Source organism: Exophiala viscosa (assembly GCF_022695815.1).
Source record: "Exophiala viscosa unplaced genomic scaffold EDD37scaffold_3, whole genome shotgun sequence".
NCBI classification, from domain to species: Eukaryota; Fungi; Ascomycota; class Eurotiomycetes; order Chaetothyriales; family Herpotrichiellaceae; genus Exophiala; species Exophiala viscosa.
Window position 1 is genome coordinate 102,250 of NW_026944355.1, and position 23,094 is coordinate 125,343.

At 51.9% G+C, this 23,094-nt stretch overlaps 12 protein-coding genes across 12 annotated transcripts; 4 read left to right on the top strand and 8 right to left on the bottom strand.

The window, feature by feature from the left end:
* Positions 1 to 48: 48 nt before the first annotated feature.
* On the bottom strand, positions 49 to 1,607 carry EDD37DRAFT_308150 (ribonuclease T2). The gene has a single exon (XM_062811287.1). It carries the CDS (start codon positions 1,494 to 1,496, stop codon positions 102 to 104), a length of 1,395 nt encoding a protein of 464 aa, XP_062671431.1. The 5' UTR covers positions 1,497 to 1,607; the 3' UTR covers positions 49 to 101.
* Positions 1,527 to 2,983, bottom strand: EDD37DRAFT_625006 (dimeric dihydrodiol dehydrogenase). The gene has a single exon (XM_062816202.1). The coding sequence runs from the start codon at positions 2,799 to 2,801 to the stop codon at positions 1,719 to 1,721; it is 1,083 nt and encodes a 360-aa protein (XP_062671432.1). The 5' UTR covers positions 2,802 to 2,983; the 3' UTR covers positions 1,527 to 1,718.
* A 1,827-nt stretch (positions 2,984 to 4,810) lies between these two features.
* EDD37DRAFT_607143 (uncharacterized protein) lies at positions 4,811 to 7,587 on the bottom strand (the record flags this gene model as incomplete). The annotated part of the gene is made up of 2 exons (XM_062814955.1): positions 4,811 to 6,670; positions 6,718 to 7,587. The coding sequence occupies 2 exons, from the start codon at positions 7,585 to 7,587 to the stop codon at positions 4,811 to 4,813; spliced, it is 2,730 nt and encodes a 909-aa protein (XP_062671433.1).
* Positions 7,588 to 8,194: 607 nt separating this feature from the next.
* EDD37DRAFT_308228 (uncharacterized protein) lies at positions 8,195 to 9,502 on the top strand. Its single transcript, XM_062811288.1, has 3 exons — positions 8,195 to 8,350; positions 8,428 to 8,646; positions 8,700 to 9,502. Exons 1-3 carry the CDS (start codon positions 8,285 to 8,287, stop codon positions 9,411 to 9,413), a joined length of 999 nt encoding a protein of 332 aa, XP_062671434.1. The 5' UTR covers positions 8,195 to 8,284; the 3' UTR covers positions 9,414 to 9,502.
* A 673-nt stretch (positions 9,503 to 10,175) lies between these two features.
* On the bottom strand, positions 10,176 to 11,495 carry EDD37DRAFT_308235 (uncharacterized protein). The gene is made up of 2 exons (XM_062811289.1): positions 11,484 to 11,495; positions 10,176 to 11,402 (listed from the first exon to the last, which is right to left on the bottom strand). Exon 2 carries the CDS (start codon positions 11,307 to 11,309, stop codon positions 10,653 to 10,655), a length of 657 nt encoding a protein of 218 aa, XP_062671435.1. The 5' UTR covers positions 11,310 to 11,402; positions 11,484 to 11,495; the 3' UTR covers positions 10,176 to 10,652.
* On the bottom strand, positions 11,470 to 12,868 carry EDD37DRAFT_625017 (uncharacterized protein). Its single transcript, XM_062816203.1, has 2 exons — positions 12,603 to 12,868; positions 11,470 to 12,455 (listed from the first exon to the last, which is right to left on the bottom strand). Exons 1-2 carry the CDS (start codon positions 12,770 to 12,772, stop codon positions 11,882 to 11,884), a joined length of 744 nt encoding a protein of 247 aa, XP_062671436.1. The 5' UTR covers positions 12,773 to 12,868; the 3' UTR covers positions 11,470 to 11,881.
* A 19-nt stretch (positions 12,869 to 12,887) lies between these two features.
* Positions 12,888 to 14,864, top strand: EDD37DRAFT_308340 (maintenance of telomere capping protein 1). Its single transcript, XM_062811293.1, has 2 exons — positions 12,888 to 13,665; positions 13,715 to 14,864. The coding sequence occupies exons 1-2, from the start codon at positions 13,089 to 13,091 to the stop codon at positions 14,656 to 14,658; spliced, it is 1,521 nt and encodes a 506-aa protein (XP_062671437.1). The 5' UTR covers positions 12,888 to 13,088; the 3' UTR covers positions 14,659 to 14,864.
* On the bottom strand, positions 14,865 to 15,432 carry EDD37DRAFT_308336 (uncharacterized protein). The gene has a single exon (XM_062811291.1). The coding sequence runs from the start codon at positions 15,356 to 15,358 to the stop codon at positions 15,071 to 15,073; it is 288 nt and encodes a 95-aa protein (XP_062671438.1). The 5' UTR covers positions 15,359 to 15,432; the 3' UTR covers positions 14,865 to 15,070.
* Positions 15,433 to 15,853: 421 nt separating this feature from the next.
* Positions 15,854 to 16,783, top strand: EDD37DRAFT_308367 (uncharacterized protein). The gene has a single exon (XM_062811294.1). The coding sequence runs from the start codon at positions 16,001 to 16,003 to the stop codon at positions 16,664 to 16,666; it is 666 nt and encodes a 221-aa protein (XP_062671439.1). The 5' UTR covers positions 15,854 to 16,000; the 3' UTR covers positions 16,667 to 16,783.
* Positions 16,784 to 18,051, bottom strand: EDD37DRAFT_308370 (RNA-binding protein Rrp4 and like protein). Its single transcript, XM_062811295.1, has 2 exons — positions 17,811 to 18,051; positions 16,784 to 17,754 (listed from the first exon to the last, which is right to left on the bottom strand). The coding sequence occupies exons 1-2, from the start codon at positions 18,005 to 18,007 to the stop codon at positions 16,902 to 16,904; spliced, it is 1,050 nt and encodes a 349-aa protein (XP_062671440.1). The 5' UTR covers positions 18,008 to 18,051; the 3' UTR covers positions 16,784 to 16,901.
* A 211-nt stretch (positions 18,052 to 18,262) lies between these two features.
* EDD37DRAFT_648025 (uncharacterized protein) lies at positions 18,263 to 19,510 on the top strand (the record flags this gene model as incomplete). The annotated part of the gene is made up of 2 exons (XM_062817962.1): positions 18,263 to 18,510; positions 18,571 to 19,510. The coding sequence occupies 2 exons, from the start codon at positions 18,263 to 18,265 to the stop codon at positions 19,508 to 19,510; spliced, it is 1,188 nt and encodes a 395-aa protein (XP_062671441.1).
* A 1,540-nt stretch (positions 19,511 to 21,050) lies between these two features.
* EDD37DRAFT_309136 (uncharacterized protein) lies at positions 21,051 to 22,635 on the bottom strand. The gene is made up of 2 exons (XM_062811302.1): positions 22,041 to 22,635; positions 21,051 to 21,984 (listed from the first exon to the last, which is right to left on the bottom strand). Exons 1-2 carry the CDS (start codon positions 22,226 to 22,228, stop codon positions 21,255 to 21,257), a joined length of 918 nt encoding a protein of 305 aa, XP_062671442.1. The 5' UTR covers positions 22,229 to 22,635; the 3' UTR covers positions 21,051 to 21,254.
* Positions 22,636 to 23,094: the final 459 nt, after the last annotated feature.

Below are 23,094 nucleotides of genomic sequence, written 5' to 3' on the forward strand. Positions count from 1 at the left end.
TCCGGGTTTGGCATGCGCTACACGCCTCTCGTCAGACGGCAACTTGTAACTGCAGGGAAATCGGACCAAAGCTGCATGGCTAAAAGAGTATGTACAAGACTTTATGAAGGTACCCAGTTAATTTCCAATTGAACGTTCCTGGTTCCATCGCCGTCATCCGCGTATATATCAACCTTGTCGAACCTCTGTGGGACATGGTCGGCATAGAAAATGGTGCTATTGTGGTAGGACAGGACAGTTGGGTCATGAGAATCCGAGGAGAAGATGCTCTGAACCGCAGTAGCCTTTGTACACTCGAATCTGCCAGTGCCTGGATTGATAAAGCATGGCGAGTAGCTTGATGATAAGGAGAAGAGCGGCGAGTGGCCCGGGTCAACCACGTCTGCTTGTGCCTTAAACGTCGCACAGGTACCGGACAAGTACCAGTAGCCTAGACGGATCAAACAGCCCTTTTGCGTCGAAGCTGATCTTTCAGCATCGTTCGACAAATCATCATCGATGACGTGGACTACGAGATTTCCCTTGCCAGTGAATGGAGGTGAGGTGGGTGTGGACGTCGCAGATGTTGTTGTCCTTGTGGGCGACGGCCGAGGCTTTCCTCCGCCAGGACTCTTGCTCTTGGGCAGGTACCTGATGCCACGAGCAGGACAGTTTGATTTGGCTCCGTCCGGATCTGTCGGGACGAAGATCTGGTTGACGGTGGTAGCGTTGAGAAACGGCGAGCTGACCTGATGCGTGCCGTCGTCGTAATTGTTTCGCAACGAACCTTTGACGGAGAAATGGTACCACACCTCATTAAGCTCGCCGGAATGGCAACGGAATGTCACGGGGTAGCCGTGCGGTGAAAACTCTACTGCTTCCTCCAGCTCGCTTAGCGAGTACCTCTCGTGGTCTGACGGGAGGATGCCCGCCTCCGCGAGCACGCTGAATGTATCCAGCGTTTGGAAAAGCGACGTCGCGTGGACGAAGTAGTCGAGGACAGCGAGGTCGGGGTTCTCATCCGCATAGCAACCCGGGTCGAGCGTCGAGATGCATGTGCCGTGCTTATTCCACTCGTGGGACCAGAGGTGATTGTCGCGCCCGTCGAGCGAGAGCCAGTACGCGTCCATGTAGGCCAGCAGGTCGCGCGTGATGGTCGGGTTGATGGACTGTAGGACTGCGCGGATGTCCTCGTGCGAGCGGGCGTCATCGCAGAATTGGTCGAAGCCGCCGGCGCAGAGGTCGGGCCAGAGCCCGTGGATCGTCCAGGATGTGTTGGGACCCAGGGCCGGTGCTGTGTCCCAGAATTGCGTCTGGAGGAAATGTCCGCTGGGATGGTTGAGGCAGCAACTGTCGATGCTGCGGGGTGGAGGGAATGGACATGATAGCGGTGGCGGGTTGGGGCATTGCGAAGTGTGGATGGATGGAGTTAGGGGAAGTTGGTTTGTGTGGCCCAAGGGAGTGAGATTGAGTAAGGAGGAGAGGAGAGGGAATTGAGAGAGAAGGCGTGAGAGCATCGCGGCGGAATATAAGTATACAGAAATTGTTATAAGAAGGATGTCATGTCTGGTTCTTATTTTGTAACGGCGAAGGATATCGAGTGGTCACAAGGGACTTTTAGAAGCGTTGTCAAGGGTGAGTTTGAATCCGAGCGCGAGTCACGCGTCGTCAAGAAATGTGACGTCGACAAGGCTGGGTCATGTGACGAGGCTGAAGGTATATGCACGGTCTTGTACCATCTATTCGTGATCCTGGGGATACTCCGTTCCACCTTGCTTTCTGATTTCATCCATTAGCTCCATCACACGCATCGTCTCCTTCCATGGCATTATGGCGCTTTCTTTCCTTCCAGCGGCAATGTCAAGAGCCGTGTTGTCTGCCTCAAAAATGAAACCCTGGCCGACATGTAGAAACTCGTACTTTTGGCCTTGATCAAAAGTCTGGTGGTCTTCCTTGCTTTTATAGACAGTAAAGAAATGTGGGTGCGAAGGTTTCTCTCCAGTCACATCCACGTAGCCTTTTGTACCATAGACTCGACAGATTGGGTTAGATGGTTTGTTGGACATGTGCGTGGAAGTTATGACTCCTTGCCTGCCCGACGAAGGATACTGGACCAGAATACTGGAAGTCACCTCCACTCCATGTTGATGCACTTGAGCTGCGAGAACGTTGGGTCGTTCTGCATTGTCTGGCGGGTTGGGGTCGAGGGTGAGAAAAGCCCAGGTGAGTGGGTAAATGCCGATGTCCAACAAAGTGCCGGCACCGAGCTTGGGATGTTTGTACCTGGATGTCTCCGGCAAATTTGGTATATCGATTCGGTCGAAGAAATCGCAGGACATGCGAAAAACATCCCCAATGACCTTGTCCTCGTAAAGTAGGTGCCTCAATTTCGCTATCATCGGTCGATGGCGCAGCCACATAGCTTCGTGAACGTAGACGCTTTTCTTCTGCGCAGCCTCGAACACTTCTTTGGCTTCTTGGGCGTTTATTGTGAAGGCCTTTTCGCACAACACATTCTTGCCGGCAGCAATCGCATCAAGACAGTTCTTCTTATGGAACGAAATCGGAGTTCCGATGTAGACACAGTCCACGTTGGGGTCTGCATAGACCTCTTCATACGATCCGTTGATAGTTGGACTGGACTTGGGACAGTGACGGAATGCAAATGCCTGAGCCTTTTGCACCGACGAGGCGCCGATGCTCTGGATGATATGTTTGACTTTCGCATCAGGACGGTCGAGGATGAGATCAGCCACGAACCAGGATGAGATCATACCAGTCGAGATTATGCCCCATCGGCAAGTTGGGATATTGGAAGACATGGCGAAGATGCTGGGATGACTTTGCGAAACAACCTAAATTTCAAGGACCGGGTATGTATGGATGACCAGGTTGGCGTCTTCAGTCGCGCGACAGATCAACAGTCGCTCTCGATGTTGTCCGGCTAAATTCGATCAAACAGCCATCGAGAAGGATAGAAATTTAAGTCCATGGTCGGAAATGGTTCCGTGGTTAAAACCTGCGGTGAAAAACTACCTTTTGATAGGCGCCCGTGTGGAGGGTTTCCAAGCCTCCAACCCCATAAGCCCCATAAGCCCCGTTGATAAGGGAGCCTTCCTAGCCTATCCCGCCTATCTTATTTCAATCCTGCGTCACAATCCTTGAATCCAACGTGATCTTCAAACCATACACCACATGCTAACTGTACATCATCTTGCAGCAGGTTTCTGTCTTCAGTCGGGTTTTCACGGCGGCACTGCTTTATTTCTTCATTATATCCCGGGCTTCAGACTCCCTATCCTGAATTATTTCACAGCATCCTACACTACGCAGTGTATAACCACCCTACGCACGCGACCACCAACACAACCTTTAACCCGCGATCTTATACACATACCTCGAGGCTTTTGCAAACCCTCTTCTGACCAAGATTCGCACCATGGCACGCGGCATTCCCCAGTTCCTCGCCTGCATACACCATTTTCTCATTCAAATACCACAGAGCGGGTACCACAACATCTCGCGTCTCATTCAGCCACAGATTCGCAGTCTGTCCGAAGGCTTCACCGCCAATTCCACCCGCGTCTCGAAGAACATGGGTCTGAAGGGTGAAAAGTCCAAGCCGAAAAATGCCAGCGAGCAACTAGGAAAGGCATGAAAAGTAATACCTGACGGCACGTTTCAAAAGCCACACGATGAAGTCAGCATGCCATAAAAACAAGACTCTGATGGGATATAGACATCCTCTGAAGGTATGGCTACGAGGAGACTTAGTCGGCTCTCTCGTGGACGCACGGACACATCTATCAACTGGAGTAAGCTTGCAAGGCAGAAGCAACCTCGTCGCGTCCTGACTCCGTTACACGCAGCGATCCACGTCGCAACTTGTCAAAACATGGGGCTCGAAATGATTCGAGTATCCCGCGGCGAGTGGAAGCCCCTGCAGTCCAGACCTACAGCCGGACAGAAGTGGACTGGCGGCAGAGAAGTAGCCCCAGTCCCAACCGGCCCGGTCTCTCATCCGCTCGAGCGTTATTCCTCAGATGTCTTTCACATGTCTTCCGTCCTGACGCGACGCGTGAGTTGTCATGCTGGGGATAATCTCCTGCTTCGCTTGTACTGCAAAGGCTCAGCGTGCTTGTGGAGAGATTGTGGGCATTCAGGAGGATCGAGCCTGTCTTCCGAAACAACTGCGTTGTCTGGCACGCAGCGTCACGAGGATACAACTTCGACTTCCCCAAGGTTCAACGCAATTGGTATACTGAGAGCAATTTACCAAGTTCACATTGATGGAGCTGGTGACCTTCCCCACGGCGAGGAGGGATGTATAACTTGATGTGCGAGGGGCTCCGCACAGATAACGAGGAGTTACATCTGTTTGAATCTGAAGAGCTACAGCAGTCAAATTTTGGAACAGGGTCGCCGTGTATGACAAAGAAGTGAAGCGTCTGGGCCACCGGCTGGCAGACACATTTTTTGTGCCGTAAGGGCCATACGACTATGTTCTTCCAGCAATTCAGAGCACGCCAATCACCGGTTCTGACCATAGACCAAAGATTGCCCTACAAATGTAGTAATGCATCGGTCTGTGCCTGCCTGAAATACTTCTGTTGAGTTGTCTTGTTGTGCTGCTATCCCATACACCTACCAAAAATGCACCGTGCAACCCAAGTGTATGGTCTTCCACCAAGGCCGATTGCATAACCAAAACCAGCCCCACAGACACTCAATTACTGCAAATCCAACATGATGATGGTTTCCAAGCTCTGTCGTCCGCATGAAAGCCAATTGATATCTATCCTGAACCGATTGATCATCTCTCTCCCAATCTTCAGCCTCGGATATGCCGGCCACCCTGGTGATACAGCTGCGTGACGGACATGGGTTCAGAGTCCGAAGTCTGATATCCAGATCCATCAGACACGACGCTTTGTCTGACTCGCTCTTCCCGTCCAAAGTCACGTCCCTGGGTCCTCAATGCTCCCCTCAAGTCATTGGTACCGGGTCGAAGGTGAAGAATACGTGCCACGCCAGTCTGTGTCTCCGGCTCTGAATCGTTGTTCAATTCGCGGTGCGCTCCGCCTGTCATGCGTCTTACACCACGTACATATCTATCCATGTCTGTCTCTGTCTCACTGTGAGGGAGTGTCGATGAATTCAGCATGTCTAATGCGCAAATGCTCCTTCTGAAGACTTCCCGATCACTGCTAGCGACACTGTCGCCGTCCTCGTAGACTTCGTCGAGGTTTCTGGCGCTTGACTCCGCGGGGATCCGGCTTGCTCCCTCAGGGATATTGCTTAACACTCGGCGAGCAGCCGTTTGACCAAGAATGCTGTTCTTGAAGTAATCGGTGGCGACTTGTGCTGCGGTCGGGCTCTGGATAGATTCTGTGATCTCTGCAATTTGAGCAGTGGATAGCCGCTGGGCCTGTGGTCGTCCTGGGGGTGCGGGCAATGACTTCTGTGTATCAACAGGCGGTGAAGGTGCCCCATGACGCTGCATTGCGCTCATAGAATCGGATCTCGGACGCACTATGGGTAACGTGGTTGCACTGGAAGCACGACCATCTTCAAACGGTGTGCTGGGTGTGGTCTGTGAGTACACCTGCGGTCCATCAGAAGCAACCTGGTGAAGAGCTGGTCTGCCAATAGGACGGGCCAATTCCTTCGAAGAGAATCTCGAGTCCGCTGATAAAGGTCCATTGTCGACGTTGGGGGGTGCAAAAGCCATCATGCTGCGGCTCACAGGTAGTGCTCCTCTCTTGAACTTATCTTTCTCCATGCCGAGGAATCGCAATGCCTTTGAGGCGTGGCTACTCTTGCCAGGCGGTTCAGAGATGGTGGGGTTCGGCAGCATCGATCGAGTCTGTGAGATGATATTCCTCACATCCTCCCTCCTAGCAAACACTTCCTCACGAGCACTCCCCAGTTTCTGGCGTAGGTTGGCAATTTCTGCGTCCCGCTGATCAACCTCCAGTTCATGTGCGATCTTCAGGCTGTTCATATTGCTGCGCAACTCTTCGTATCTCTGCGCCATGGCTTCTGCATCGAGATTCGCTTCTTTGTTTCGAGCTAGGGTAGACCTGGCGTCCTCCAGTTGCATCTTTAATTCTTCGTTTTGTTGCGCCAGAAGTACGATCTCATGATCACGTTGCTTTCCAACACGCAATGCGGCCTCGTATTTGTCGGCGTAGACATCTAGGTTCTCGGACTGTTCCTTGATCATAGTAACCTGACCATGAAGGACCTCACGATATTGTTTGACGAGAGCTTTTGAATCTTGTATGTCTTTGACATATTTTGACATGGCAGCATCTGGGATTCGTACGTATCGAATCGACTTATTGTCACCAGGCCGAGTGTAGTCGGAAATCAGTTGCAGGACTTCTTGGTTGCGTGGTTCGTTGATGGTGTCGGCCCAGCTGGCAACATTGTTCTGAATGAAGGTACCCAGGATGCGAACAATCTCGAGGATCGTGTGCTTGAGCGCATGGATGTCCCTGCCTTGGTCTTCGACTGCCTTGTCTTTTGTTTCGATCATCTCTAAAGCATCTTCAACCTGGTCTTCCAGTAGTCTAAGACGCTCCTGGCAGACTTTGGAATCTCGCTCGGCAAGCGACTCTGCGGATTCCACAATTTTGCGATACGATGTGGTGATCCGACGCATGTCATCGGAGAATGCAGTTAAGTCCTGCAAACATTTAGCTGTACTGCACGGTAATCTCTAAATCGCCTTACCTCGTTTAACACAACCTCATTGACGCTCGACTCGATCTTCATCTCGCCAGCATCATGAAGCAGCTGTGCCATGTTCTGGATCTGGGTCCGCATGGCGGGCAGCCAGAGCTGGTTTGTCGTCAAGGCATTGCAGCGAGGCAATTGTTGTAGCAGTTCTTCGATGTCCATCGCAGAAAATGGTTTGGAGATGTGCGCATCGTGAGGGTTGCGGTTGCTGATAGTGTAGGTCGGCATCGCGTTCTCACCTGGTCGGTCGTTCCTTCTTAAGGGCGTCGTCAAAGAGCGCAAAGCTTCCATGTCGATATCATCGCTCGAAGTCGAGGTGGATAGCGTAGGCGCAGAACTTATATTCGACTCTTCAGTGTCTCGGCGTACGAGACGAAGTGACGGTGGCGGCGTGATCGGCTCTGATTGTGGGAAACCTTGACTTGCTAACAGCAGTGATCCAGGCAGCTCGGCAGGGTTCGAATCCAACTCTGAGTTCACACTGCCCGGTGTTTCTGGAAGAGAGTGATGTGATTTTGAGGGTATGGCAGAATTGTAGCGTGACACCAACAGTGAAGACATCACTTTCTTCTCTTCACCGATAAAGACACCAGACCACACGCCATCGTTTGTATTCGGCGTCCATGGTCCGTCGAAACCTAACGCTGACAATGCAGACCACTGAGAGGGCGTCATTGGCATGTCTCGACTACTACTTGAAGTCAGAATTGGGGGCAGTTCTCGTCGCTGCTGCGGTCTGTAAGTCGGCGACATATTGTCGCCTTCTCTGCGAATTGTGACCTCACCCGAGTATCCAACTCCGCCCAAACCTCCATTGGGAACTGGTTTCCACTGCTGCTGCTTCGAGGTAAAGAACGACGCCATCCGGTCAAGTCGTTGAACAGATCCAAGCAAGAAGTACAAGAGAGCACGGGCGTATGACCACCGGGAGTCTTTATGGCCTCAATGTCCATGGCTATCTTGATATCCCCATGCAATGCCAGCTACGCGAGGCTAAGGCAACCATACTGATAACCAGGGACCCCAAGCATGGAGGTTTCACGATCGTGGTCTTTCGAGCTTGACCTTGACAAGCTCGAAGGCAGAGAGACCAATCAGGTTCTTGCGTTCCTGCATATCAGGGGCAAAGCTGCTATACCTTGAAGCATATCGGCTCGCACTGTGGTCGCTCCACTAGGCGAGGACAGGCGCGTAAAAGGGCCATCACGGGGTCATCTCTACCAGGTACTGCCATGTGCAGAAAAAAGTGTCACACTGAGTCAAGTTCGTAGTGAGGGTGGAGGTACCCATTCGCTCTGTCGCTTGCTTGCGCTTTAACCATCAAGGTTTCAAGGCATCAACAAGAGATGGAGAGGGTTTAAAGTCCTTGAGCCCTTATGCAAGGTTGATGTCGGCATCAGCGCACGTGATTCAGCACGTGACACGACTCAATATCATCTTTTGTGCGAGAGCCTCGTAGGTTGAATTGCTTATATTTCGTTTCATCATAGAGTGAAATCGGATCCGCAAGAGCACACCTATACTTCACTGGCAGAGCTTTTGCTACAATACTCACGGTACGATGAGCTCTGCTGATGCTACCGAGAGATCTGCCAAACGACTCAAGATGAGCCATGAAAACTCAGCGGCAAGTTCAGTCTATCCCCCAGCTAAAGAGCGCTTATGCGGTGACCAGAGGATAGACCAGCTGACATTGCCTCTCAGAACGGGGACTCATCAAATCGAAACAAGAATAAAAATAAGGGCAAATATCTTACTCACAAAGCACGGCATTCAACCCAGCCTAATGGGAGACCTACAAACCGGATAGGACCAGCAATCAGTGCGTCGGGCATCCACAGTGGCGACGTCGGCATATTCGTTACCAGCGACAAGGGTCAGGAGAGGAAGTGCATACAAGAGCTCTCAGATATATTGAGCGAGGTACGTTCAACGTGAAAACTTCGTTCTGATATGGTATCCTCATAAGACACTAGTATATCGACCAGGATGCCCAACCAGCCGATCAAACTACGCAAAGCAATTCGGACAATGGAGATGATGGAGATGATGGAGGCGATGAAGAGGTAGATATCGAAGCCGGTATACTTGCAGAGCTGGACTCCCTACGACCAAAACATCCGACGTCGAGCGCATCGATCCAGAAGCTTTCCTTCATCACACTGGACATCCCTTGCGTCTCATTCGTGCGATTCCCTTTACCTTCAGCAACGACACCAACACCAGACCCCGTCGAGATCGTACGCGAAATCTGCCTTTCAGCATCCTCCAAAGATTCTACCGCTCCACGAAGTCGATATATCAAGAGGCTCACCCCAATAACCCGGATGCGAAAGACTCTGAACAATGGTCTCGAAAGCCTCTGTGATGAAGTCTTGCCTCCCCAATTCCAAGTCGAGCCTGATGGCAATGGTAGTGAGACCACGATAAATGGCTGCAAATTCGCCATTCGACCTACGATACGAAACAACAACAAGCTTGACCGAGACCAGGTCATTCGGGTGGTAGCTGACAAGATCGGCGCCCATGGTCAAGGAAAGCATACTGTTGACCTGAAAGGGTACGACAAGCTGGTCCTGGTCGACGTGTATAGAAATGTGGTGGGCATGAGTGTTGTTGGTGACGAGTTCGAAAAGCTTAAGAGGTTCAACCTGGCTGAAATTCATGCCTCATTGCTGAGTGTCGACTAGCCTCTGCAAGCTAGATCCCTGATTAACAAACGACGAAGTTGGATTCCAGGGCCGGAAAGTCCATCTCCGCAGCGCTAGCCACCATTCCATATGCCAGACAGGTCCGTTACCTCTCATATGCCAGTATATCGGACGCCGCAAGAGAGGCGAGACGGGCTACCAAAAGTCCATATCATGCCTACAGGCCTTGACAGAGCACTCCAGCGCGAGTACCTGGTGTTGGACAGGTCAGAGGCCTACCCGGCAGCATCTCGTGGCTAGGAGGGCACGATGGTTTGCTGCTGTTGGCAGGACAGCAAAACACAGTCCAAAGTCCCAGGCTACTGACTAGTGACGATTCAGCTTTGTAGCCTTGTGGACAGCAGGTAGCGCCGAGATCAGACCCAGTAGGAGCGACGACAGACCATACATATCCCGTGTCGCAAGTACCTTGCTTTGCTGCATGCGGCCAAGAACTCCTTGTGTACTTCTGACGTGCGGGACGAATGGCAGACGTGACTGGAGAAGCCATGAGTAGAACGAGGAGCACACCGGCAATGACCGCGTTGATGCGGAACATGATGTCGTTATCGTTTTGATCCGAATTTATGTGCTAGGTACTCGAAGTTGCCACACGAGCGATCGATGCCTCCGGTCTCAGGAATTCTGATCAGTGAGAGGTGTCGATGTGTCGAGTGTAAACGAGATATGGATGGCGTCGATGGATGTCGGGAATGGATGAGTGCAAATTTGAGACTTGCTTGAATACAACTTACCATCAGGTGAATCGTTGGGTTGTTCTTCATTTCTTCTTCGATCCGATCTTTTGCAATTTGTTCTTCTCCACCGGACTTTGAAAGTGAGAATTTTTTTCCAGGTTTTCAGACTTTCTGGTCGCCAGTTCAAATCGACTCTCCAACTACCACAGAACCGACTTTTCGATCAGTGTTAGACGGCATGTCCAAGGTCTGATCTGGTCTCTCCGAGCACTATGAAACTAGCATCGAGGTAGAAGGCGTTAAAATCTCGACTCCTCATCCTATAACCCCGGAACCCGGGTCACCTTCGAGGACGGTCTGATGAAAAAAGCCTTCAACCCAGCTTTCACCTGTCATGACTCCTTTTGACATAGCTCCCAATCACCTTGAGGAACACGTCGAACGCGATAGTCCACCCTTACTGTTGTGTGATGTCAAGGTTAGCTGTGCCTCGCTTTGATGCGAATTTTTGCTATTCTCCCAACAATCACGGCCAAACTGTCTACGCAAGGTAGTCCTTAACCAGGAAAGATGGAGAACCCCACCTCGTCATCTCGGCATGGCTGAATGGGTGAGGCGAATTCAGATCGGGTGTCCATGTAAAAGTCCATTTGACGAGAGTGATATAGGTGAAGAGAACCAGGGATATGACGGCATATACCCACTCACGTAACCCCAGCAGACCGGCTCTTTGCTGAACCATGATATACTGAATGCCGATGGGGTACATGAGCAGAATGGTGGTGCCTAGGCCAGGATTGTAAAGCATGCCCATCGATCTGTTTATATTGATGCCATGGATCACAAGCTGTGAGAAGCTGGACAGCATCGGACCCAGAGCCAGCCACACGCAGTCCGGGTAGAAGATCGCCGGCAGGTAGTAAAGATAGGTCGCGCCTGCATTTGTGATGAGGGCAGAGTGCGCATTGAGTGGGTATCGATCTGGCTTAGGACTGTGCTGGTGACCAAGGTTCATCGAAATGGGAAATCCACCCGGAAAACGATATTCTTCGACTTGGTGAAGACATACGGCTATGAAGCTTGCAATGACGAGCTTCTCGCTTTGGCTCAGTCTCTTCTGGTTTGTATAGACATAGTAGGTTGAGTACGCAGCGACACCTGCGCCAAGGTCGTACCAATGATGGCGGAGGACATCCATCTGTACTGATATAACGATTGCAGAACACTGTAAATAGAAGAAGATGGATATGGTTGGAGTTGGACAAGACTCCTGTTCCAGCTTGGACGGATCCTGCTCTTATAAGCCTCTTACCTCAAAATGCTTGGCCTAGGATCTCCGAGTGAAAACAAGGGACCATCGCATTCAACATACTCTTTCTCAGAAACTTTCGATGGCATCCGAGCATTGTTCACCAACGTCAATCATGTCAAGATTAAACTGCTTAAAAGATGGGACGGAGTTCGGACTCGGGATCGGAAGTGTAGATGACCGACTTCTAGAACAGATCTCGTTGGGGTCCTGGACAGCCACCTCAGATTCACCTAAATAAGTCCAGCTCAGCTTAAACCGTGCCCACAGCGGTTAGTCATTTGGCGGGGACACATCGAGGACATATGGACAATTACTCAGGGACGCAGCCTTTCGAAGCTGGCTTTGTCTGATACAACTTCCATACCTTTCGATGAATGATGACTCTGTCCGGGTGCGACTGCTCTTATACCACACGATCATCTTGGCCAAGAAGATAAAGGTGCTACCATTCCACTCGCTCAATCGCTCCTTTCCATATAAGGCAGACATGCTTCATACATGTCTTTGTAACCAGGATACTTGATATTTCTCTGAAATACACCCTCATCTACCATTCTTGCAGACTGTAGGGATCCCGCGATGAAGAAGTCGGTCAAGCTCGGCCGGGAGCCCAGCACAAACGGACCGTCGGCTTTGTGCGTTTGCATCAACTCACTCACGGCGCGCATACCGTTGTCTACCGCCTGCCAGGCCTCCTCCTCCTTGTCTTGGTCAAGCAGGTCCTCGAGAGGATGCCCAAGCGCAGCCTCGCGTGTACGCCGAAAGTATTCCTGGGACCGGGGTGATAGGATGCGTATCTCGCGTGGCATTATCGAATTGCGGAAAGCCGTACCACCCACAGCACGTGCCTTGGCCTCGATTTCACGGCCCAGTTCCGATGTTAGCGGTACCGGCTGGTCTGGATATTTCGACTCAAGGAACTGTGCAATAGGACTTGAGTCCATGATGTAGGTGTTGCTCGGCACATGATGGATGGCAGGAACTGTGTATTTGGATTTCGATCCCACCGCGCTTTCGTTGAGAAGCAACCCTCTGGGAAGTCCCAGGTTAGGACACCTCTTCATGCGTGATCGGACAGTCTGAGGCTCGCATGAGGAAGACGGAAAGGGGATGGAGTAGGCTCATAAGCAAAGAGTGAAACGCAGAACGAAAGACAAGAAGGAAAGCAATCTCACTCACAGCCCTTTTAGCGTTGGTTCAATGTCCGGAAACTCGAGAAAGATAGTCCTGTAAGGGATTCGCTTGTAATTGAGCATCAGGCGAATACGCCAGACAACGGGAGAGAAACAGACGTTTTTGGTGCAAGCTAAGTCATATAATACAATCTCAGGCTGCATTTGAGTAGTCATGTTGCCCTGGCACGTTTGCACGAAGACCTGATTGAGGAGATAACAACGTGGTCTAGAGTTCTGTTCGATTGATACATAAGTGGGCGCCTTCCCGACTGTCACGTTGCGCTTTAAAGGCTGAGAGGGTTGGGGGCCTGGTCGACATGGGTGATTAGTCATCATGTGAGTGAGGTCCATTGAATGCCCCAGAGTCGCGCCAGGGGTGACAATGACGGATCTCTAGCCCGATTCGACTTCAATGTTGCCATTCTCCAACCATGTCGTAGGCTCGTAGCCTCTATTCAATTGTCATATTCCAGTCGTCAACAACTTCACCATGGCCACGAAGAAAGCCGCACCCACAGATGATGAGCTACTGGCTCAGCTCGATAACCTCAGCACCCAAGTCACCGCGCGCCCGCCGAAACCCTCTTCGCGAACTCCAAGACACGGACAGACTGCCCAGTCTTCGCAATCCGAGCAGGACTTATTGGCAGAACTCGGCAATCTTGCTCAACGGCCTGCCAGTCGACCTAGCACACCTGCCCTCAAACCCACTCCTCAGTCTGCTGCCAATCGATCTCCCATCCATACCTCTGCTCCCACCCCTCCGCCTGGACGGACAAGCGAGGAGAAGTCAAGCAATAATGGTCAGCGGAAATCTGGTGACAGTATGCGTTCATTCCATCAAAGCTTCACGCCAGCAACAACATCGACTGAAGACTCAGCAGAAGCCGATCTACAACCTGAGCCTGCACCCGCAAAGAGCGGAGGCTGGTGGGGTGGCATCCTGTCCACTGCCACTGCTGCAGTCTCCCAAGCTCAGGCGGCGGTCAAAGAGATCCAAAAGAACGAGGATGCACACAAATGGGCAGACCAAGTCCGAGGAAATGTAGGAATACTCAGAGGCTTTGGTATGTGCGCGACCGGCTGCTACGTGTTCACAGGCTGACATTGTCACAGGCGACGAGCTCAGATCTATGGCTGTGCCGACATTCCACAACATCTTGCAGACGATTGCACCGCCGATCTCGTCCCATGAGCGGCTACAGATTCACATTACTCATGACCTCTCCAACTATCCCACTTTAGACCCTCTCATCTATCAAGTCTTCAGCAGAGTCATGGCGCAAGTAGAAGGAGGGGATTTGATGGTCGTCCAGAGAGGAAACGAAGCTGGTCCAAAGCGCGGTTCAAGCGATGCTTCTCGCGACCTGGGTTCATGGCATGATGGTCCATGGTGGAGAAGTGGAGAAAGACGGAGCACCAACGCAATCAGGGGCGCAACTGAAGGAAGCAAGCTTGTTAGAGCATCTGCCGAAGGCTACGCGGAGGAATATTTCGCCAGCAGGGGCGGCGTTGAGCAAGCGGCTAAGCGAGCAACAGAAACGCTCTCGGACTCGAACCCTACCAGAGACAGTCAAATCTTCCTCGCAGTCCAGGCAATCTCACAGCCAGTGCCGAAAGATATGTTCGCCCAGGCGTCTGCCTCCGAGCAGGAAGGCCAGATCAAGGAAGCTCCATCCGACAAGGACGAAGAGGAAATTGTATTCGCTATCTACCTGCACGACCCCATTCACGGCATTGCCTTTCAAGCAGTCTCTCAAGCTCTTCCGGCCCAGTGGATCGAATGGCTGGACGCTCCCAGTGGTGGAGAGGGTACCTTGCCTGAAAGTATTGAAGAGATTCTTGCTGGCGGTGGTATTGACCCGCGGGAATGGGTAAGCGAATGGGTTGAGGAGACGCTCAGCCTCGTTGTCAGTGTGGTAGCCCAGAGGTACGTTGCCAGGCGGATGGGCGTGGGTGAGAGTGGTGGCAGGAAAGGCAAATTGAGGGCCGACCTGGGTCAAGAAGCCATTACACAAAGCGGAGGGGGTGAAGCCGCTCGAGCACTGGGCGGGATGTGAGAAGCGTGAATGTGGAGTCGTCCGAACCTAGATATACCAGATGTGCGTTGATGGAGTTTTGGCCCCGAGTATTTGGCGCAAGGCAGTGCCCTCTTTCCTGCGGCGCAGCTTTCTCCTGGTAGCATATTGCTGCACCTCAATGTAACACAATGTACTATGCCCTTTTACATCTTCCGGCGCAGCTCTTTTGATATGCCTCCCATAAACCAGCGTTTTCAGCGTGGCTGCTTATCGTGTGGCTTGCGAGCGGCCCCTCCTGGCGATTTCGTCTCATAGGACTGAAGCCAGGCTCGACGTAGTCAGGAAACGAATCGTGCTGTGGCTGAAGAGTTGTGTGTCTTTCTGCACTTGCTTCGTGTGTCGACTGTTCCAATGACAGAGAGCCCTTCGAATGTGGACTCAATGTCCATCTTCACGATTTCTTCCCACTCTTCTTCCCTCCCCCGCCGCCACCACTCTTGCCTTTATCCGCACCCCCAGACTTTTTTCGCCCGTGACCCAGCATCTCAAGGTGTCCGACACGCTCGCCCAGCATGGCCTCCGTCTGCGCCGTCAGACCAGCCGTATATTTCTTATTGATCTTGGCTTGCTTGACCAATTTGGCCTTTTTCGGCGCGAAGGTTCGTGATCCTTTCTTTGTGATGCCAGTGGAGGATTTGGTGGTCGGCTTGGACGCTTTCTTCAATAGGCCTTGCGCCATGTTCCTTCACGAAATGCGTGGCAAGGTATCTTCGGTACAAAAAGGTGTTGGGATAATTATTTGGTACTCGTGAGCCTAAAGGACAAAAGAAAGAAAGAAGGCCGAAATATGGAGATGCGGAAAATCGGCCGAGTCACAGTACAGCCTTGCGGCTCACGTGGGCTGAAAATGGACAAGCTGCGGCAAGGCTGAGATCGCTACGGCAGAAAAGGGGGATAAGTTAAGTAATCTGCAGCACGAAAACCTTGCCAGGATGAGCCTAGACACTATTATGTGAGATATGGACAATGCACAACACTCACAAGCGGGCGCAATGCAATGGCCGCTCATGCGATGCTGGCTACCTGACCACTGCTCGAAACACAATGGCAGGCACAAAGAAAGACACTTCTTTAGCAACAATGCGTCTTCCTATGACTGCCTTGTTCTACTACGGTACGCAGACAAAGGGTGCTTTGTTCGCAAGTTGCCGTCTTTTTGTTGAGGCCTCTGCCTCGACTCCATCGTCCTACTAGTCATGTCCTCGATTTCATGTCCTCGACAGTCCAAAAATCAAAACCTCTTGTTCCACTCAAAGTGATCGATGATTGAACCACAACTTCGTCTCCGCGCGCAACTCAGAAAGCTAACACATCCGCAATCATGCCATTCTTCAGAGCCCACTCCAAGAGGAGTAAGTTGAACGAGCGACGCAGCACGACTGCCGCGGCTCCTTCAAGACCCGGCACAGCAGACAGTCTCTTCGGTCCACCACGTCCGCCCCCACCACCACCTCCAATCTCTGCGCCGGACAGAAGTGACAATGCAACACCAGCAAGTTTCGCGTACGACAACGGCACAGGCACGCTGGATCCACAGCTTGTCCAGGCCGAGGGCTTACCAATGCACTTTAAGACCACAGACCAACTCGCAGATTTTATTCGAAATCGTAATTCTTCATCCGCCTCGTCCTCGCACTACTCAACCGAATCGAACTGTTACTCCCCAGCCCAGCCTCAAGCACAAAGAGTCTTCAGCGTCCAGACCAATCCGTACACACTTCCCCGACCCGACTCGCATACTGTCAGAGCAGGATCTGACCCCATGATGGCAGGCATCGGTCGCAGGTATCTCTCGGCACCTGTAAGGCGTGTCTTGCCCGGAGCAACCAAGAGAAATGAGCATCAAGGATATTGGATGAGGAGAGGAACCATGCGCCGATTGCCCGTCGAAGGAGGTAAGGATCATAAAGTCTGGTGGAAGAAAGCCAAGGTTGAAGCCGAGGAGGAGCGAAGGTATGTGGAGACGAGTGGTTGGTACGATGATTGAAGCCGGCCCATTATCGGTCCGTAGGGCGATGTCTCGTCCATAGCTTGTAAGTTTCCAGTCGAGTTTGGCGTCTTCGATATACAGGTAACAAGGCCCACAGTTTTTCATTCTTTGAAGCTTGTGAGACAGCCCCTTCCACGTAAGCACGAGTTCCGCGGTCGACAAGAGTGCACATCGACGAGTTTTCAGCACTGAGCGTCCGCTTGTTTATTTAGTTCCGCAACACATTTTCATCTCAATGGAGGGCGGCATCCACAATCCTTCTTCTCACTTCATCAGCCATCCGCGTGCGTGCCGCATCTTGATCCATCACACTCATATCAGCATCGACAGCAGCCTCATAAGCCTTGACGACGCTATCCTCGTCCACTCTAACACCATCCTCGGCTAAGATTCTGATACACTCCGAGATGCGAGCGATTTCCTTTCTGGTGCCCTCTTCGATAGTATCGTTCTGGCTCGAATAGATGGCGCTGCTGACATGCTCATCGAGATTGGAGATACTGACGCCTCCGCTCATTCTACCTTGGTCGTCGGCCTGTTCGATGTGCTTGCTCAGCCAGATGTATCCATTCACTCCGAGTATGACATCCACATCGCCTCCACCTTGCGCACCACTGTTGATCGTGAAGACCTGTCTTCTACTGCGAACAACACCACCTCCTCCACCGGTACCTGACACGGCGAGAAACGTTCCGTTGCGCAGCTTTCCATATTTCAAGCTTCGAGTATGCAAACTTGCAGTCCCGTCGCTACTTCCAATCTGTTGCACTTCGGCGACCAATAGATCTCCCTCTTGGAAGTAGTTACGCATCTGCAGTTCATCGGCTGTTGTTCGTCGGCGCAAAACACCGCCTGGCAGGTTGATGGAGGATAGAGGTAATTGCGCGAGCAGGGGTGCTGCGACATCCACTTTCCACCGATTCTTCTGGACTTCTACAATGCGCCCGACTACCAAGTCACCGATCTCGGGAGTATATCTTGCTCGCAATGGTGCGACTGATAGCAGCTTATTTGTTTTTCGCAGGGGGCCTGCAAGCGTAGCAGTAATAATGGTTGAGCCGTCGGTCATGTAGGTGCCGTGGCCTCTGTCGATTTGTCAGTAATGTGGTGTTTTTCGTGTGCGCCAGTGAGCCGCACCTACCTCATCCATTGTGTCTCATCCGTGACAGTTTCACCAGGCAGTACTATCTGCCTGGAACTTGATGGAGAGAACCGCATACGTTTTGATGGCCGGCCGTCTTCGTGCATCGAAGTGTCACTGTCGCTCGGACTATCATCGTATGTCGAGCCCTGAGGTACATCCTCCTCAGGATCTGGCGGCAGGACAGCTAGACCCATGGTGACAAACTTGGTGTAAGAAATACAGGTCGATTTCGAGTTTGGTTCCAAGACGAACAAAACATCGAAAAGCGGTAGAACCTCGGATCGTTCGAAAAGCACGTGCAGATAAGACGCTTGGCGGCGGCTTATCGAGACCCTGGTGGATAATGCTTGAGGTCATGCTAACGACATATATTTTTCTGACCTTTACTTCCGGCATATCGTATATCTCACCTACCAAATCATCAATTATACAGTGCTACAACTACAGACATGGTGCGTCACAAGAAAGACAACCCTTCTGGGAAAGCGAAGAAATACTCGACCAACTCTCGACATACAGCACGTTCAGGCGGACTCGAAGGCGAAACTGGTGGCGCTACGGAACGTCCTCCCTTCAAAGCAGCATGCTGGGACTTTGGCCACTGCGATTCGAAACGATGTAGCGGGAAGAGGCTGATGCATTTCGGCATGATGCGCGAACTACCCATCGGCCAAAAGTATCCGGGCGTTGTCATCTCGTAAGTAGAGACATCTCTCAATGTTGTGTTGCCGATGAGTTGACGAAACCCCCGACACAGTCCTAACGCGAAGCGAGTGGTGTCTCCCGCAGATAAGGAGCTCCTCGAACAGTACGGTGCAGCGGTGGTGGAATGCTCGTGGGTGCGCATACAAGAAGTGCCGTGGTCTAGGATTGGCGGCAAGTGTGAGCGCCTACTGCCTTACCTCGTGGCGGCCAACCCCGTGAACTATGGCAAACCGTGGCGCCTGAACTGCGTCGAAGCGCTAGCCGCGTGCTTCTGCATATGTGGCCATCAAGATTGGGCGGAGATTGCCCTCCAGCATTTCACATACGGGAAACCGTTCCTGGAAATCAACTCGCAGCTGTTCAAGCGGTACGCGGCATGCGAGAATGAAGAAGATATGAAAAAGGCCGAGGAGGCATGGCTCGCCAAGCTCGAGAAGGAGTACTCTGAGAGCCGCCAAAAGGACCCCGCGGATGAGGAAGATGACTGGGCAGGAGGCAACATGAACAGAAGAGACGTGTTCGAGTCAGACGACGAAGACGATGAAGAAGATAAGGACGGCGCAGCGGACGACGATAGCGCCGCGGCAGACTCCGACGAAGAGGACGGAGCACCACTCCAGCAGGGCGTGCCGCTAGACTTGCCCCCAGACGAGGATGATGAGGACGAAGAGGCAGCGATGGCTGAAATTAGGCGTAAAATACTTGCGTCCAAGCCCTTCAGCGAGTCGCTCTCTCCGCAGGACTCGCGCAAGAAGGAACCAGAAGAGAAAGAGGACGGCACTGCAGTGCTAGCCACAAAGCCACCGGCGCTGATTGACTCGGACGCGGAATCGGGCTCGGGTGGGGACGATTACGACGATTTCGACCAGATTGTCAATGCAACGCCTGTGACTGATCGGACAGGTATCACTGCGCGGCAAAGACAGCAGAAGTTGGAACAAGCCAGCGCGACTTTCTCGCGGACAGTAGTTTCAGCACCTAGCAAGTGGTAAGTAATGATGTACATTTGTACGTTGAACTATGTATCAGCCAGGGCCAACCAGTGGCGAGCCATGAGCGGCTTTTTGGCTTTCTACATGCAGGCTTTCAACTTGCTTAGCTCGGGCCACGATGACTTGTACACAAATACGTTGTGAAGCATGCCTTTATCATACGTGAAAATCAATGCAAGACATCGTATATCTTACATTGTACCCAATAGAAGCTCGAGGAAATAGACCGGAATTGTTGTGACGCCATGTCATTCATCCAGCAACACTTTTCCGTTTGGCTGCGGTCTTACCTCGACTTTTCTCCGTCTCTACCACTCGGATTGTCGGTAGACATCATGCCTACCTGCTAGAGGACCTGCAAGGCGCTGATCATTCAGTCTGGCCTCAGCCTCCCAGGGCCACAGTACCATCCAGTTGTTTTCAATCGACGGGCAAAAGCCATACCAAGACTTTGACATGTGCCAACGGCATGTGCGGTGCGAAGTGCGTGGCGGGCCAATATCTACTGTAACTTGATGTACGTACATGTCGAGACAGACCTAAACGAGTCGACCGGTATGCGTCGTGTATGATTGGCAAGGTCCTATCGCTGATGCTAGTGCCTGAATGGAAATGATTCCGTCGAAGTTGGGGAGAGTCGTTGGGACACCACCTGTTTTGGTGAAAGATAATCCTTGGTGGGGAAGTTGTCCATGAGAAGGATGTGCACATCCGTGGACCGTGGCAGGTGAAGGCGAGCCGCAAGGAACCCCTCTTTTAGATCTCCCCCTCAACTGTCGATATAGACTTCCAGGCCCGCTTGAGTTGAAACGCGGTCTAGCGCGGCGGCTGGCTGTCCGTGCCTCTTCCTGATCTGTGATCCCCATAAATACTGTCAATACGATCCGCTCGTACCAAAGCATGCTGACTCACTACTGTAACTCGTGGCGTGAATCCGCAAGCAGAGTTCATGCTGTAGCTTTTGACCTTAATCCTGACTTTCCGCCCATGAGAAGAACAGATCATTATTTGCCCGGGCCACTGCCGCTCCGTCCACCAGAGGAGCGTATGCCTGGGGAAAGGACCCATTATAAAGGGATATATTCGGCAATGGGTCAAAAGGTTCCGGAATATGAAACTGGTCACGCCAGTGTCTTGGTATTCCGAGCCATATAGGGTGGCGACGAGGTTGCTTGACCGTGCTGCACGAAAGCTGACAGGTGCCCACCATAATGATCTTATTCAGGGCTCGACGACGGACGTGGTACTCATATTCTTATTAATCACCACTGGAGATCGTTCCGTAACCGATGTCGAGCACTCGAGACGTGTCGCAGTAGATGTCAAGCCGGTGTAAAGTAGATCCCTTGAGAGTGGCGAATCACATCTGCAAGGATTCTTCTACCGCTGCCCCCGGTGCTCCTCTGCCCCCACAGTTGGATTGAGGCTGGTGATCGACGAGTTGAAAACTAGAGAAGCGTCCGAGGCTCTCAATCCCATCGACTGTGAATGGTAGAATGGCATGAACGGCCATACTCGGTGCAAGAACGATGTCTCGGACGAGATGCCTGGAAAGGCCCGTGAACGGCCGCTAGGCTGTGGCAATAAGGAACGCAATGATAATCACCCAACGAACGCTGCCAAGTAACACCTAGCCTCCCATATCCAATGTGCCCCAGCCGTAAGATTGATTGCAGGTCTCTGGAATCTAAGACCACCCAAACAGAACCATGGACTCCTCCAGCGGCATTTAGCCGTTACTCACTTATACTGCAAGTACTGACTGATAAGCCGCAGCCAATGATCCTGGCCAAGGAGCTAGGTAGCTCTCGTCAACCGCCCCTGCCAGGCTCTGCTGGTCAAGGAAATGTGGCGATCTGCTTGAACCAGTGTCCCACAGCATAGCCGCAGCGAAATCGTCGGACGGTCTGAATACCGCAGGGACAGTGCATGAGCTTGTGTCAAGGAAAGCATCAACATCCAGATATGGATCGCCAGCGTGGTTGCTGTGTGCTGAGCTCTCTGTGCTTGCATCGAGCCTGGCGAATTTATGAATAGATCCACGCGCTGGGACATGAGACGACAGTTGCCTCGTCTGCGGATGCATGTCCATATGCATATTGAAGTTCGGTTCGTTTTCGGATTGTGAATTTAGGGAAGGGCTAGCGATAAGCCGTTGACTGTACGTTGATGGACTGGCAGGGGACGACTGCGAATGTGAAGTAGTGTTATTGCTGCTGCGAGAATCTGGTTCGGCCACAGATGTAATCATCTGGTGATATGTATCGTCATGTTCAAGATCTCCTGTGGCTTGACCTGTTTGTAAGGGACCATCAAGAGCCGGTCCCGACAAGTGAAGGCCCGTGAGGATGGCGTCGGTGGTGACGGTGCCAGGTGACTCATCGGGCACATCTCCTGGGAAGTTTTCTTTTTGCCGACAAGCCCAGTATAGTCGTTGGAGTGCTTCATCCATGACGTCGCGCATTTGGCAATAGCTGATGGGAATTGTCAATGTCTTCCACTTTCACACCAGGCATGGAATTGTACTCGCTAGCTTCTTGCCTCTCGTCCCCTTCTTGCAGTGTATGCACAGACACTACCACCTGCTTTGCATGTTCGACACTTCAGAGCACCATCGCATTTGGCTTTCTTCAAACGGCATCTATCACATGCCCGACGTGTACGGCGTTTTGATCCATCACCACCCTTTCCAGTGGATGCAGACTTTGCCTTGGGCATTGTTATAACAGAGTCGACGTATTTGCGATACAAGCCGGCTTCGAATGGGATGTTGTTGGTTATGAGCAGGGTATACAATGTCACAAAAACGATATATGAATCGAAGTTTTGAGGCAACTTTGATATTTTATCAAGATTCTCGGTCTTAGCCTCTTGACATTATTGACCGTTGAAAAAGGCTATAGGGGGTGGATGGCTTCAAAAAGGGCAGCTTGACAGTGGGGTGAGGGTGGGATCCCAAACGGAGAGCATCGCCTCCTCCCAGCGTCCCAGAACGGACCCATAAAGCGATATGCACCTCTGCTAAGCATGCCAAACGTGGTGGCAACAGTCTTCTTCGGCAATCGCGTGCGTTGTGTGACAGTGTGACATGGGATTGACAACGGCACTGAGGACATTTCCGGGACAAAGGCTGTCAATCGTCGCCCCGCATACATTGGGTCTCTTGGAAGACCGCTGGCTAGCTGGTACGATGGTGGGTGGGCGGTTGGTTTGAGGGAAGGGAGGGAGGGACTTGCTTCCGAGAAATCTTCAGTGCTTCCCCTTGATAACGTGGCCAAGGAACCGTGGGGCTTTGGTTTGCAATACGAGTAGACAGAGAGTGAGAATAAAGACAAGGCCAGTAGGAATCAATAGCCAATGAGAAAAGACGGGAACTCGATCTCCGTTATTGACTCGCGAACTGATCGAACTTCCGGGAGACATTGGAACATCGGCTAAATTGGCTAGGACAGTCATGCACGGAGTAGCGTTGTCGTATCGTCTAAGGTACGATTCTGCACCATGACATCGTTTAGTCCATCAGTGGTGGTGGATGTCGCACTTCAAGGTGTCGGATAGCATATCCACAGACTTTGGAGGGCTTG